General features: G+C 40.8%; 1 protein-coding gene and 1 long non-coding RNA gene across 4 annotated transcripts; both read left to right on the forward strand.

Moving 5' to 3' along the window:
• The first annotated feature begins 2,376 nt into the window (after positions 1 to 2,376).
• On the forward strand, positions 2,377 to 4,135 carry LOC5568319 (probable aminoacyl tRNA synthase complex-interacting multifunctional protein 2). Of its 3 annotated transcripts, none has more exons than XM_021841377.1 (5): positions 2,377 to 2,526; positions 2,585 to 2,855; positions 3,063 to 3,263; positions 3,320 to 3,554; positions 3,606 to 4,135. In XM_021841377.1, exons 2-5 carry the CDS (start codon positions 2,694 to 2,696, stop codon positions 3,983 to 3,985), a joined length of 978 nt encoding a protein of 325 aa, XP_021697069.1. In that variant the 5' UTR covers positions 2,377 to 2,526; positions 2,585 to 2,693; the 3' UTR covers positions 3,986 to 4,135. The 3 variants fall into 3 exon arrangements, with proteins under 3 accessions (XP_021697069.1, XP_001652196.1, XP_021697070.1); XM_001652146.2 differs by having other exon boundaries at positions 2,378 to 2,526; positions 2,585 to 2,807; XM_021841378.1 differs by lacking the exon at positions 2,585 to 2,855 and having other exon boundaries at positions 2,440 to 2,535.
• A 6,938-nt stretch (positions 4,136 to 11,073) lies between these two features.
• Positions 11,074 to 11,719, forward strand: LOC110677238. The gene is made up of 2 exons (XR_002501046.1): positions 11,074 to 11,358; positions 11,430 to 11,719. It is a non-coding gene; the product is annotated as an uncharacterized LOC110677238 (long non-coding RNA).
• The last annotated feature ends 1,770 nt before the right edge of the window (positions 11,720 to 13,489 follow it).

Here is a 13,489-nt window from a genome sequence, read left to right on the forward strand (position 1 = left end):
TGCGCGACAAAATGACAATGAGCCTATGCATGCTATAAAACGTTTGACTTTTACTGTGCGCCCTGTTTTCAAGATGCCCGTGAGAGAGAGCGAGACAGCACCAACACACGGCGCACAGTAAAAGTCAAAAGAACAAAAAAAAATTATGGCACGTATACAGAGGCTCATGGGGTGGATTATGGCCGGTACGCTGATCATTAGTACTGGCAAAAGGATAGGACAAGAAACGGTCAAGGAATGATTCCGCTACCGAAATTACTTGAGCTGTACGCTGCTGAGAAGTAGATCTGATTTCATAACGTCGGTAACGTCTGCTGTGCAAATCAAATGGAGCTGTCACTTTTTCGTACGGAAAAATGTGACGCTCAATTATTCCGCAAGTAAAAGTGACATTTCGCTCACACTGAATCAGCTGTCAAAATTACTTTGTTATGCGTAGTATGCACCTGAAACGTAAAGCGCTCAAGTAAAATTTCTCCTTTTTACCAAAGTAATTCTGACAGCTGATCCAATATGAGCGAAATGTCACTTTTACTTGCGGAATAATTGAGCAGCACATTTTTCCGTATACGGTAAAGTGACAGCTCAATTTGATTTGTACAGCTCTACTTCTCAGCAGCGTACAGCTCAAGTAATTTTGGTAGCGGAATCATTCCTTGACCGTTTCTTGTCCTATCCTTTTGCACAGTACTTATGATCAGCGTACCGGCCCTATATCGAAAGACAAAGAAAACACACCGTTTTGTTCTACATCGAAAACGGTTCACACAATATTTTATAATGATCGTAAAAGATGCCATAGCCACGCTTACACCACTTCATCAGGCTGTTAAAGGGTGCGAAACGTCAAACGCAATGTTTACATCCAACAAGCTGAGTAGATGCGCCACAAATTGTTGTTTTACAGCTTACTGCTGTATGCTCGCTGTATAACTGACGACAAAGCGCTTCTTAATTATATATTGAGCAGCATAACAAATCATATTGTATAGAAGCAGCCGAATTAATGATGGCGAGTTTTATTCCACATCAGTAGGTTGCTATCTATTACGGTGTTGAGTTACAGCTTAGTGAAAGCAGCAAACGCGATAACTGACGAAATTTATTCAGCTAAGATTTGTAGCTGCAAAACGTTTGCGTTACAGCTGTATTAACGCTAATCGTTCTATTTTTGACAGCTTTCACTTTTTGCTGCGTTCGCTGCTTCAATTCAACTGTTATACAGCACGAAGCAAATAATCTTGGCTTATAGCGCTAAAATTGTTAGTTGGGCAGTACGCAGTTGAAAAGAGATGTCAGTTCAAACGGGAGTCGCTGTAGAAAATTTCTGCAAGGAATCGGTGAGAAATTTCTTTAGCGATTCCTGTTCAGCAGCAAATCAGGCTTTAGCAGCGTACAGCTCAAGTAATTTCGGTAGCGGAATCATTCCTTGACCGTTTCTCGTCCTATCCTTTTGCACAGTACTTATGATCAGCGTACCGGCCATAATGAATAAAATTTTACCAGTTTTTACACTGTATGCGCGTTAAAAGAAAGAGTATTTTTTTCCCTTTTCATGATCGTGAAATTCCCCCATTTTATGACAGATATTAATGTTATTCGATAATCCAGGTTTTTAAAAGCGCTAATGGCTGCCGCAAACGGCCTCGCTTTCTGGTAGGGATAAAACGATTTGACGTTTGGCTTGGGTCGTTTTATATAGGCCTTTTTATGTGACAGATCCGTCTATGCATTTGTTTATTGTCGCACCGCCACCAAACCGGATCGCGCCAGTGAGACTCGCGACGCGCCTCAACTCGCCGCATTTTGAAATCAGTTTTTTAGTGTGGCGCTGCATTCTTACGATTTTTATGAACACAGCGCTCTATACACATATTAGCTGCGACGCACGGGGCCCGAGAAAACAATAATAATAAAAAAAGTTGGTCTTGATTTCTACCGGATACATAAGGGTCCATTCACAAATTTCATAACGCTGAAGGGGGTGGGTGGGTGGCCTTAAGATGTTACACCTCATACAAAATTTAAAACATACTCATACAAAATGCGTTACGAGGGGGTGGGTGGGTGTCAAAAATGACCATTTTTGGCGTTATGAAATTTGTGAATAAACCCTAATACATCGGTGGAGGACCGGTGCTAACACGGGCCTGTCATTTTCATAGAAGAAATGTCAAAGTGCTTCCCGATCAGCTGATTTGAGACGTCATTTGAATAGGCCTATTGAACGGACCCAAGTCAAACGTCATATTGACAAATCCCTACCAGAAATCGAGCCTATTTGCGGCAGCCATTAGCGCTCGTAAAAAGCTGGAATAAGGTATTTTTTACCCATTAAAGGGTATTCGCAAACCACCGCGTAGTGCATTGTCGGTACAAGTTCTATTCGACGGAACGGGATGATCCCTCGATGACGACAAACATGCAAAAGGATCAAAAAGCAAACATCTGTCAAACTAGTGCAAAAACGTGAAAGATTTTCCGTACTCGCAAGCCGCTGTCGTGCAAAAATCAGTTTTATTTCAAGTAAAAATGGTAAAATCGATCGTATGAACTTTGTTACATTAACGCAAATCTGTTTCAGTGTTCAACCCCATTTAACAAAACACCCCGACTTCTAATTAATTCGACGAACGATATATACGAAACTTTGAAAGTAAAGTGAGCTGTTTCATCAACTTCGACAAAAAAAAATGTACGATCTGAAACCAATCTTGAAACCGGTCCACGTCGAACTTCCGACGTGCATGTATCCGATGAAACCGGTCATCCAACACGGTGTCGCGATGGCGGACCAAAGCAGCACGGTATTTATGGATCTTTTGTCCGAAAAAATTAAGATCTTACTACTCAAGGTTTTGTAGAATACTCTTATCATACCGCTTTCTATCGTATATTGTTTCTATTCTGTCGATACGACTAACGAACTGATGAAATTTCCTATGCTATTAACTCATTTTCCTTTGGCAACACATCTAGGTATAATCGGTAGTAAATTCTGTTGCTTCTAAATGTTGTTCCAGTGATGAATTCTGCATATTCAAAACTATTTCTATCTACAGGAAGATCTTCCCGAAATCCAAGCACTGGCAGTCAAGCAAGAGAAGATCCTGAAACAATTGGCTGAACTGCGGGAGCAGTTAGTTTCGATGCGAACGGATTTGAAAGTTTGCAACAAGCCAGCCCAACCAAGCGCCCAGACAGCACCCGCCAAAACCGGCGCTAAAAGCAAACCGCAAACGACAAAGGTCGAACCTATCAATGTAAGTGGTGCTATATTCTGTGTTATTTTAAAAATATCGAAAGTCTTTGTTCTCAGGCATCCTATCTGCAAGACTTCGTGGTCAATGCTAGCCCTGAAAATATTCCCTACGGATTGCTAGCCCTGAAGAAGCTATGGATCGATCGTTTGAATCTGCAGGTGGAGTGTTTCACCCACTCCACTATCCCTAAACTCAACGAAGAGGCAGTCCACTTTCAAAACCAGATCACCAGTTTCGAGCCAAAACTGGAGAATCTGCCACGCATTCTGGTGACCCTTATTTGGAAAAACGGTAAGACTTTTGTCTGTTGAAATACGGCGAAAACTAAAGTTTGAATTTCAGTCGGTACCTACACCGAAATGATCACTTCCCCGACGGCGTACGTTCCGATCTGCGGAGAGGTCAATATCCTGCGCTTCCTATCCCGTTGCGGACCAAGCGAGTTCAATTACGAAAGAAACGACGACGTTGCCGAGGTGGATTCAATCTTGGACACGTGCTATCAGCTGATCAACAAGCAGAACGTCAAGGACAAGAAACAGGTGCTTAAAACTCTCAGTTCCAAACTGGGAAAGACGCCCAGCTTCGGCGGAAGTGATGTCTCTCTGTGCGACATTGCGGCTACCAGTGCGATCAAGCAGGTGCAGAAGGCGCTTGCCAAGGATATTAATCCCAACGTTGCGAAGCTGATTGGCCGAGTTTCGGCCGTAGTGGGCTTCTAAAACTAGCAGGTGAAACGCAAAGGATTTCGACGCGAACGAACTTTTTTTTTATTTAAAACTTTTGCTATAAGTTGACAGTGCGATGCGCATTTCCCCTACTCTTTTAGCATTTGAATTCAGCAGCACATAAAAATGTTACTTGAAGTGAAACTTTGATTTTCGTACTGATACTGAAAAAAGAGTGAACAAGTTCCTTATGTATGCAGTAAGAGACTATCCATAAAGCCAAACACCAAGTGGAAAGGGAAGAGGAGAGTTTTGGACCCATTTGTAACCGGTTTAGGTTCCTGCCAAGGTAGGAGAAGACCGGCATCAACTTGAGAGGCAACAGTGTGCCTAGACAAGATCTATCCAATGTACGGGCCGCGGCTCCATTTTGTGTGACCCACGCACATTGAAGACGCTTCTCATATCTGTTTTTTTTTTTTTTTGTTGCTCCACTAACTTGATGTTTGAACATTCCAAAGCTAACAGGGTAATTTACAGCTTCGGCACCATTCGACTGTTATCGGCAATTTCAAATGCCAAATAGGGTGCAGAACCACTTGGACACTTCCATGATTCACTTTGGCATGGGGGGTTTTCTCGGCCGAATGGTCTTAAACTTTACAATAAGAAGCGCATCAGTACGACGCACATTGTGGCCAAATATTAGCTCTGTAGTTCTCCAAAAACCCCACTGACGAAGTGAATCAAAAGTGCCAAGAATAGGATCCGGCTCCCTACAGTGTTTTTCTATCAAAACACACCCATGAAACAATTCAGATTGCTCTGTCAGCTTCTCGCTGATGAGATTTCCAAGATTGAACAAACAATATCGCCAGAGATGTCATCGATTGTATAACATTTTGCGGTAATCCACTTCGCGGTGTAACATTTCGCGGTTTGCAAATTCGCTGTACGACATTTCGCGGTTAGTACCTGTTGCGATACGTGATATGGCTAGTGACGCGACTCGTAACTACGAATGCCGAAACTTCCCATGACATCTGTCACAAGCTGACGGCTGTCAGCGTAAGAGCCTTGGTGGTTGTTTCGGTTGCGTCCGTTATTGGGATAGGGTTGTCATCCCAACACCTCCGCCTGTTAATAAAGGCTGTACGGTTTGCTGTTTGCTGAGTAGACTTTAGCCCAGACGAGATCGTGAGGATGGTACTCGCGAGCTTTCGTTCCATGCTTCCGATTGAACTGCTTCTCTTGTTCATCTGTTGATTCATTGTACGGTGTTGGTGGCCGGAGCAGTTCCAAATATGTTCGTATCGGCCTACCGTACAGTAATTCACCAGGAGATTTTCCATCCAGAGCACTGCGACAGGGAGTTGATCTGTAGCAAAGCAGAAAACTATCGATGGCTTCGTCGAGGGCTTCCCCCTCGGCGATGATTTTTTTTAGGGTTCTTTTAAATGTATCGCCACACCGCTCTGCAAGTCCATTGGACTGCGGGTGATATGGAGCAGTTTTGAGGTGGATGATTCCATTTGCTGCACAATATGCTTCGAACTTGTCACTGGTTAGCTGAGTTCCATTATCGGTAACTAACGTTTCCGGCTGTCCGTATCTTGCAAAGATTCCACGGAGAATTCGCAAGGTTGTTGCTGTAGTGATGTCCTTCGTTCGAACTACTTCCGGCCACTTTGTGAAGGAATCGACCAGAATCAAAAAGTAGCTCCCATCTAAAGGGCCGGCGAAATCCAAATGCAGACGCTGCCACGGCTTTGCTGGTTCGGGCCAGGACTCCAGGTTCGTTTTTCGATCCGTCTTGGCTACGCTTGCGCACTCGTTGCAGGAACGGACAAACTTGGACACGTCGTCGTCTATATTCGGCCAATAAACATACTGACGAGATACGGACCGCATACGTTCGACGCCAGGGTGCCCCTTGTGCAGTTGATCGAGCACTTTCTTGCGACAGCCTGATGGGATGACTAATCTCTTACCATACATGAGGCATCCAGCAACAATGGAAAGACATTCACGACGTAAATAAAATTGCTCGATAGCTGGATCAGCTATATTCTTTTTATTCGATGGCCAACCTTCATTGACGTCACGTATGGTTCGAAGTAAGCAGTCGTCTCTTTTGGTTGCCCCTTGAATGACCTTGAACGAGAGAGGGAAAGCTTGCATCGATTCATTGATGGTGGCTCGAACGCTGTGTTCCAACTCTAGAGAGGCAATAACATATTCTTCTTCGGGCCGCACGTGGCTATTGATTAGTCTTGATAGTACGTCCGCGTGACCGAAGCTGTCGGTGGAGACATAGCAAATTTCGAAGTCGTAGAGAAGAAGCGTAAGGGCCCACCGTTGTAGCCTGTTGGCAGTGTAGGTGGAAATGCCCTTTTTCGAGCCGAAAATTTGTAATAACGGCTTGTGATCGGTTTCAAGGGTAAATTTTCTACCGTACAACATCCGGTGGAACCGAGTCACGGCGAACAGGCCTTCTTTCTCTACTTGGCTGTAATTTGGTTCAGCAGCAGTCAAGCTACGGGACACATGGTAGATGGCTTTCACAGATCCGTCAGGGAATCTATGCGCAATGCGGGCTCCCAGCCCGACGGATGAAGCATCTGCTGAAACAATGATGTCCACTGATGGGTTGTAATGGGTGAGCAGTAATGGCGATTGAAGTAGCTCTCGGAAACGGTCGAATGACTTCTGGCAGGCGGGCGACCAATCGAATTTGGTGTCCACCTTCAAGAGCTCGTCCAGCAATTGTCGAAGAGTGCGCATCTCCTTAACATACTTCCCATAGTAATTAATTGTACCCAAATACGACCGAAGAGTGGGCACGTCATGTGGGGGTGGCATATTGACTATTGCTGCCACCTTATCTGGGTCAGGTTTGATACCGTCTCCATCCAAAACTTGGCCCAGGTACTTCACTTGACGCATACTGAAGGTACATTTTTCAATGCGCACCGTGAAGCCAAATTCCTGTAAGCGAGCGAGAACTTTTTGGAGATTTTGTTGATGTTCTGCTTTGGTGCGTCCTCCGACCAGAACGTCATCTAAATAACAAACAGTGAACTTGAGTCCAGCGAGCATTGTGTCCATTATTTGTTGTAAGGCCCCCGGGGCCGATTTCACACCGGGTGATAGTCTGGTGAACTGATATAGGCCTTTGTGGGTGTTAATGGTTAAAAGCTGCTGACTTGTCTCGTCGACAGGAACCTGAAGATAAGCGTCGGATAAATCAATGTGGCTGAAATACCGACAATTGGCCATCTTCGTGAAAATATCCTCGGGTAATGGAAGAGGGTAGCAGTTTGGTTCTAACGCAGAATTCAGGCCTGTTGAGAAATCGGCGCATATCCGAACCGCCTGTTCGGTTTACGGACGACAACTATTGGGGCCGCCCAGTCGGAAAAGTTGACCTTTTTCAGGATTCCCAAACTCTCCAACCGATGAAGTTCCTCCTCCACCACGCTCTCCATGCTGTACGCAACTGGTCTTTTGAGTTCTTGGGTTTCCTCAATGGTCACTTGGTTGCAAAACGACGTGATTGATTGGTTCCACAATCCAAACATATCCATAAGATCAATTCCCAAAATGTCAAGCTGAACGTTAGGAGCGGCAACGTAACACTTACCCTGTTTCGTGACGTTGTTTAGGGTGATGCCATACTGCAACTCCGAGACAAGATCCAGAGGCTCTCCGGACGCTGTTCTTGCTTGACACGTTGCAGTTTTCGTTTGCGGTCGACCAAGAACGGTGCGAAATGATCGACACATCGGATCCCGTGTCCAGTTGCAGCCGGAGAGGAACACCATTAACCCTATCCCGCCCATGACTTTTTTACATGATTAAAAATAGAAATGTACATTTTAGCGCAAAATCATAGAATAAAACCTTGTTTTTTAGCTATGAATTAGTGTCCTAGATAATTTAAAATCAAATATGAGATGGTGCTCTGAGGCACCACCAGGAACATAGAGTACTTTATGTCTTCATCGTATAGTTTCAGATGTGTTTTCTTAAAACGCTTTTGTTGAACAAAAAATGTGGTGTATTTACTTAATCCTTTCCAAACAAGAATATCGATGATTATAGAACATATTTAGCAGATATCTATAAATCGTAGCTCTCTTTAAAGAGACTTTCTTCAAGCAAAAAAAAAATGTTTGCATATGCATACAGGTAGCATTTACATCGTTGCACTGCGCTCTGTAGAAGCGTCAAAGGGGTTCACGTTGGAAATTGATGGTATGCCGAAAAGCAGTTTCTTTCTTTTGTCAGGCAAAGCGGAACCTTACATTTTGAACACTTGAAATACGTAAAATAATTACGTTGATTGCATTGACGGCATCGTTGCCTATTGGCAGTTTCAGGCCAATGAGACAATCCATCATAACGAACATCTGTCGTTGGTGTTGCCTGCACAACCTTAGGTTTCTTCGTCTCAGCGGCTAGTTCTGCTTTCGATGGCCTTCCCCGCCGTTTTGCAATATGCTTCCCGTATTTGATAAGGGAACTGGCGACATCCATTCGAAAGTTTAATAACGTCATATGTGCTTCATCCACTCTTTGGAAGCAATGACGACGATACAGGAGCCATGCATTCACTACACAAACGTCCAAGAGGTGTTGAAAAACTCGAAGGTAATACTTCTTCGTGCCTATATCGGTTCTATAAATGGCTACCAACTGGTCGTTTAAATCGATACCTCCCATAGCTTGGTTATAATCTTTGACGACTGCTGGTCTAGATATGTCCACAAATTGTTTTTCTCTTGTAGACCATCGTTTCACCTACGATAAAAAAAATAAAAAAAAAATAAGTGAACAAATAAATTAAACTTATTTGGGTTACCGTATCTGTAGGCTGAATATCACCGTATGTAGATATATCTTGTATAACTTTGTTATCCATCCACTTGACAACCTTGATTCCATCATCAGATGTCCTAGAATCATGAGAGCCACGGCCATCTTTCTTCAATTGTTCGTCTGACTTCATAACGACTTTTGGTATGCGATTCTTTCTGATTGTACCAGTATATACGAACCCACGTTGTTGTAATTCCTTAACAACAGCATATGAAGAAAACTAATTATCGACGAATACCCGAAAGTGCTTATGTTGTTCCAGCGTAGAAACTAACTTTAGAACAATATCACCGCTAACTCCCCATGTACTTGCAGAACCATGGCAGGTTTTCCCTTCATAAACTTCAAAATCATGTAAGAATCCACTTTTGCCTGCCCGTCCGGTTATTTTGATCCCAAACTTATGAGGTTTGTTGGGATTGTACTGTCGAATATTGCATCTGGCTTTTGATGGAACCATTATTTCATCAATGCTCTGTTCCGGTTCCGGCTCAATTTTTAGAAAATTCGCTTTTACTGCATCAATGAAAGGACGTATTTTGAAAAGTTTATCGTATCCAGGTTCCCCTCTTTGCTTCATGGAGGCATTATCGTTGAAGTGGATGAACCGTTTTATTTCTTCAAAACGATTCCGGCTCATAACATCTGCTATTGGCGCGTATCTTGTTTCCCCAGACCAGTACATACGGAAAGATGGCATTTTTACAATGCCGGTTAGCAACAAGATCCCTAAGTATTGCTCGATTTCACCACAAGTTATGAATGCATCCTCACCGGTTTCTTGTTCAGCATATTTGTTGGTCTCAGAGGTTATATCGGTTATAATATTTTTGTCCATAAATAGCGAGAAATATTGGTAAGGCGTCATCGGTTTTCTAGGAGGTGCAGGATACGTACTATCACAGTTCGGAGGCGTCACAGATACATGTTCGTTTTTACTCCACTTTGGGACAGACTGACCAGTTCTTCGGGAACAACGTTTTTTCTTGGATCGAGTTAAGACTGATGACTGTATATCTTTCTTAGAAGAACTGGGTCGTTCCTTATCTTCTTCTTTACCTGAGTCATCCACTTCAGACGTATAATCAATAACTTCAATGTTTTCCGGCAGTGGAAGCACCGTCAACTGGTTTACTTCATCTTCATCGTCGCTCATATCAAAATTCTCCACTTCCGATTCATCTCCTTCGGGGACAATGATGAAGTGCGCGGTATCGGAATCTGTAATATAGTAGTAAAGATAAACCGCTTACAATACGATAATAATTCGGGGACATGGAGAAAATGACAAAAAAGAGATCCGAAAATGTTTGTTATTGCAACATTACACCTAGTTATTGTATCAATTACCTCTTTGTTACCTTGCACATGTTTGCACATAAAAAGGCACTTTTGTGATCAGAAATATTTTAATAACTCTTCTCCATTTATGATTTTGCCTGGATGAAAAGCTACGCTAGAAATGCGCACAGTCATTAACCATCATCATCGCGAAAACTGATGTCGATGATTGAATTCTTCCAGGTCTCCTGTCAATTGATCAGCTTCGTAAAATCTCGATTACTTTTTCAAATCGACGTAAGTAACTTTCATATGGTTTTGAGAAAATTAATTCAGAAGAATCACAACCTGTCTTTTAAAACTGTTTTAAAATTAATCAACTTTTTAATTTTTTTTCGCCGTGTACATCGCTTAAATTTTGCATACATTAAGCTCGCGTTCAAAAACTAGGGAGTTCCTGTTATTTCCCACAAAAAAAATATTACAAAATGATAAGCCGATTTATTCAGTTACTTTCGACGTTTTTCTACCAGTGTAAAATCGGCTCAAGTAGTGTTTTGTTTTGATTCGTGGTTAAGTCACTTTGTCTCTCCATACAGCGGGGCGGCGAAAGTAGTGGTTAGGTTGCGAAAGTTGAGAATCTTACTTTCGTCGTTTTGTAAATCCGGAAATTAAACGTTTTAAAAGTGAAAAATCGAGTTGGTTCAGAGCGCAACGTGTAGAATTTCGTCTGCGAAACACGTAGAATCGATAAAGTAAGTTTGTATACTTTTTTGACTTGAGTCTGTTAGAATAAGTTTTCGAGAAATGGCTCATTGGATTTATCTCGAGACAGACAATATATCATATGATTTTCCGATATATCGATATTTTGAATCAATATATCGGTGGTATCGATACTTTGTTTCGATAGTCGTATCGAATTAAATATCGATACTTCGCAATATCAGAACGTCCCTACACTCAAAATAATCCAAACGTCATTGCTACGTGAAAAATCACGTAGATCGTTTGAAATTCATTTTGTCTCGACTTCACCTGACTAAGGTAATGTTTACCTTACCATTATTTAACAGCAAGTGATGACCCGGTAATGCTTACCATGGCTAACCTATCATAGCTACGTGAAATTCACATCGGCACTTGAATTCATTTTGACAACCGCATTTCGCATTCATTCGGTGTTGTGTTCAAGAGCGAAGTGGACATCCACTGTTTTTTTAAAGCTCGAGGAGCTTTACAACATTTTTGAAATCGTTTACAAGGTAAAAATGGTTAGGATTTTTGAGACTTCTATATTAATTTGTGTTCTATATCTGATGTTACATCATTACAGCGTATGCAGTAAACTGGAACACGGAACACTGTTGAAGGCGAATTAAACATACTCACTGCGGGAAACTATTATGAAATGGCCAACAAATTCAAGCAGTAATTTGATTTATTTATATACCGTCAGTACCCACTAACCAGTTGTTAATTCATCGGTTTTAAGTGTAAGCGGGGTACTTAAGCAAGAGCAAATACTTGTGCACTGTCGGTGAATTGATAAATGTGTAATTGGTTATTTGAATAAAAATGCACTTGTAGCGATTGAATAGAATAAATATTTAAATTCCACGCTTATTTAATCTTCTTAATGTCAAATTGGAAAAAAAGAAACTTCCAGAAACCAGTACCAGGGTAGTTTACATTAAAATATATTGATAACTTCCATTGGCGATTCCAGGGCTGTTACAACAATCTTAAAATCGTATCCGCGAAAATCGCGACTTCAAAAATTCGATCCGCGCCTAGAAACACCAATCCGCGCCTAAAAAAAATTCTGTTTCATTGACATCTTTACTACTCATTATAAAAAAAATGCCTAAACGTGCTTGATCCAAAACTAGTTTTTAATGGCACTAAGTGATTTTTTTCGCCATATATTAAAGTATCTACCATTGATCAAGAAAAGTTGTTATACGCTTTTCTGTCAACATTTAGGGTAGTGTAAATTGTACTCAAAAAACTCACTCGAAATTTATTTGTCATCAACACTTCAATATATTTTTTGTATAAAATCGTGCAACTTCATAAATGGTAGTGTCGCTACAAGCAGAGAGGAGGCCCGGTTTGCAACAATACTTAACACAATTGCATACAATAGGAGATGCAAAAAAAAGTTATTAAACATATTTTAAGATGAAAAACACACAGTAATTTTACATTGTCAATTAGAAGCATAGAAAACCTTAAATTGATATTTTATATTTTGAATTTTCATCTCATCTAACTTTAAACTATATTTCAAGTGATTATGTTATCGAGAGCGAAAACATTGCCATTATACGATTAGATCGCCAATACTTTATATTTTAATGAGATACATGGATAGGCAAACACCATCATATTGTTTTAGAAAATATTAAAACTTTTTAAAACAAATGAAATTCAAAAAAATTAACAAAAAAAGAACAATACAATTTTATAAAAAAATATTTGTTAACTACTCATTTTAATCATGCGGAGCTTACTATTTTACACAAAAGTATTGAAAATGTGATGTACATACAGTTGTGTTCAGAATAAAAGTAGTGAAAGCCGATTTTCATACAATATGCTCAACTTTGGCATGCTGTAACTTTGTATTCCTATGAGCAAAACGCATGCAATTTTGACAGAGAATTCTAAAAATCTTCTATTCCATTATCACAAAACTTGTCATAGTACTGCATTTGATAATTTGATAATGATTTCGATTTGATTTTGATAATGATAAATTGATAAATTTGATGGCATTAGAACTTAAAAATACGTCATTCTTGTAAAATTACGTCCAATGTGACTGAAAATTTTTGTAATTCGAATAATATTCAGTCCATTGTGACGGAAAATTACGTCATTTGTGACTTAGGTTCAAGTCATTTTACTTGCTTCAATATGGCGGGATCATATGACGTAAATTTCAATGATTTTTTCGAAGTGTGTGGTTGATAAGTTAAGCACCAAAATCGCTCAAAATAATAGTAGTTTTGATATCAACTGCATTATGATTTTTTTTATTTTCCTTCACTCATCGGTTCTCAACAGTTTTCTCCAAATTTGCAAATTTATAAATGATTATTTATATTTACAAAATTGTTGCTGAACAAAAATTTACCAAGCGAAACTTCTATTATTTTGAGCGGTTTCACCCGGTGCTAATTTTTCAACCGCTGTGCCCAACTAACCAAATAGCACTTCAATTCGCCCTGCCTGCCAATATTTCAGGGCTGGCATGCCCTATATTAGCTGTACAATGGCCTTATAAGTTTGTTGGTTATTTGGGTGTTGTGGTGGTGCTTCAATCGTTGCAATGGTTTTCAAAGCAGATCGTCAAATGGTTTTATGGTGATCAGACTAAACTGCAAGAAA

The sequence above is a fragment of the Aedes aegypti genome, chromosome 2 (assembly GCF_002204515.2).
Source record: "Aedes aegypti strain LVP_AGWG chromosome 2, AaegL5.0 Primary Assembly, whole genome shotgun sequence".
In the NCBI taxonomy this organism is placed as follows: Eukaryota; Metazoa; Arthropoda; class Insecta; order Diptera; family Culicidae; genus Aedes; species Aedes aegypti.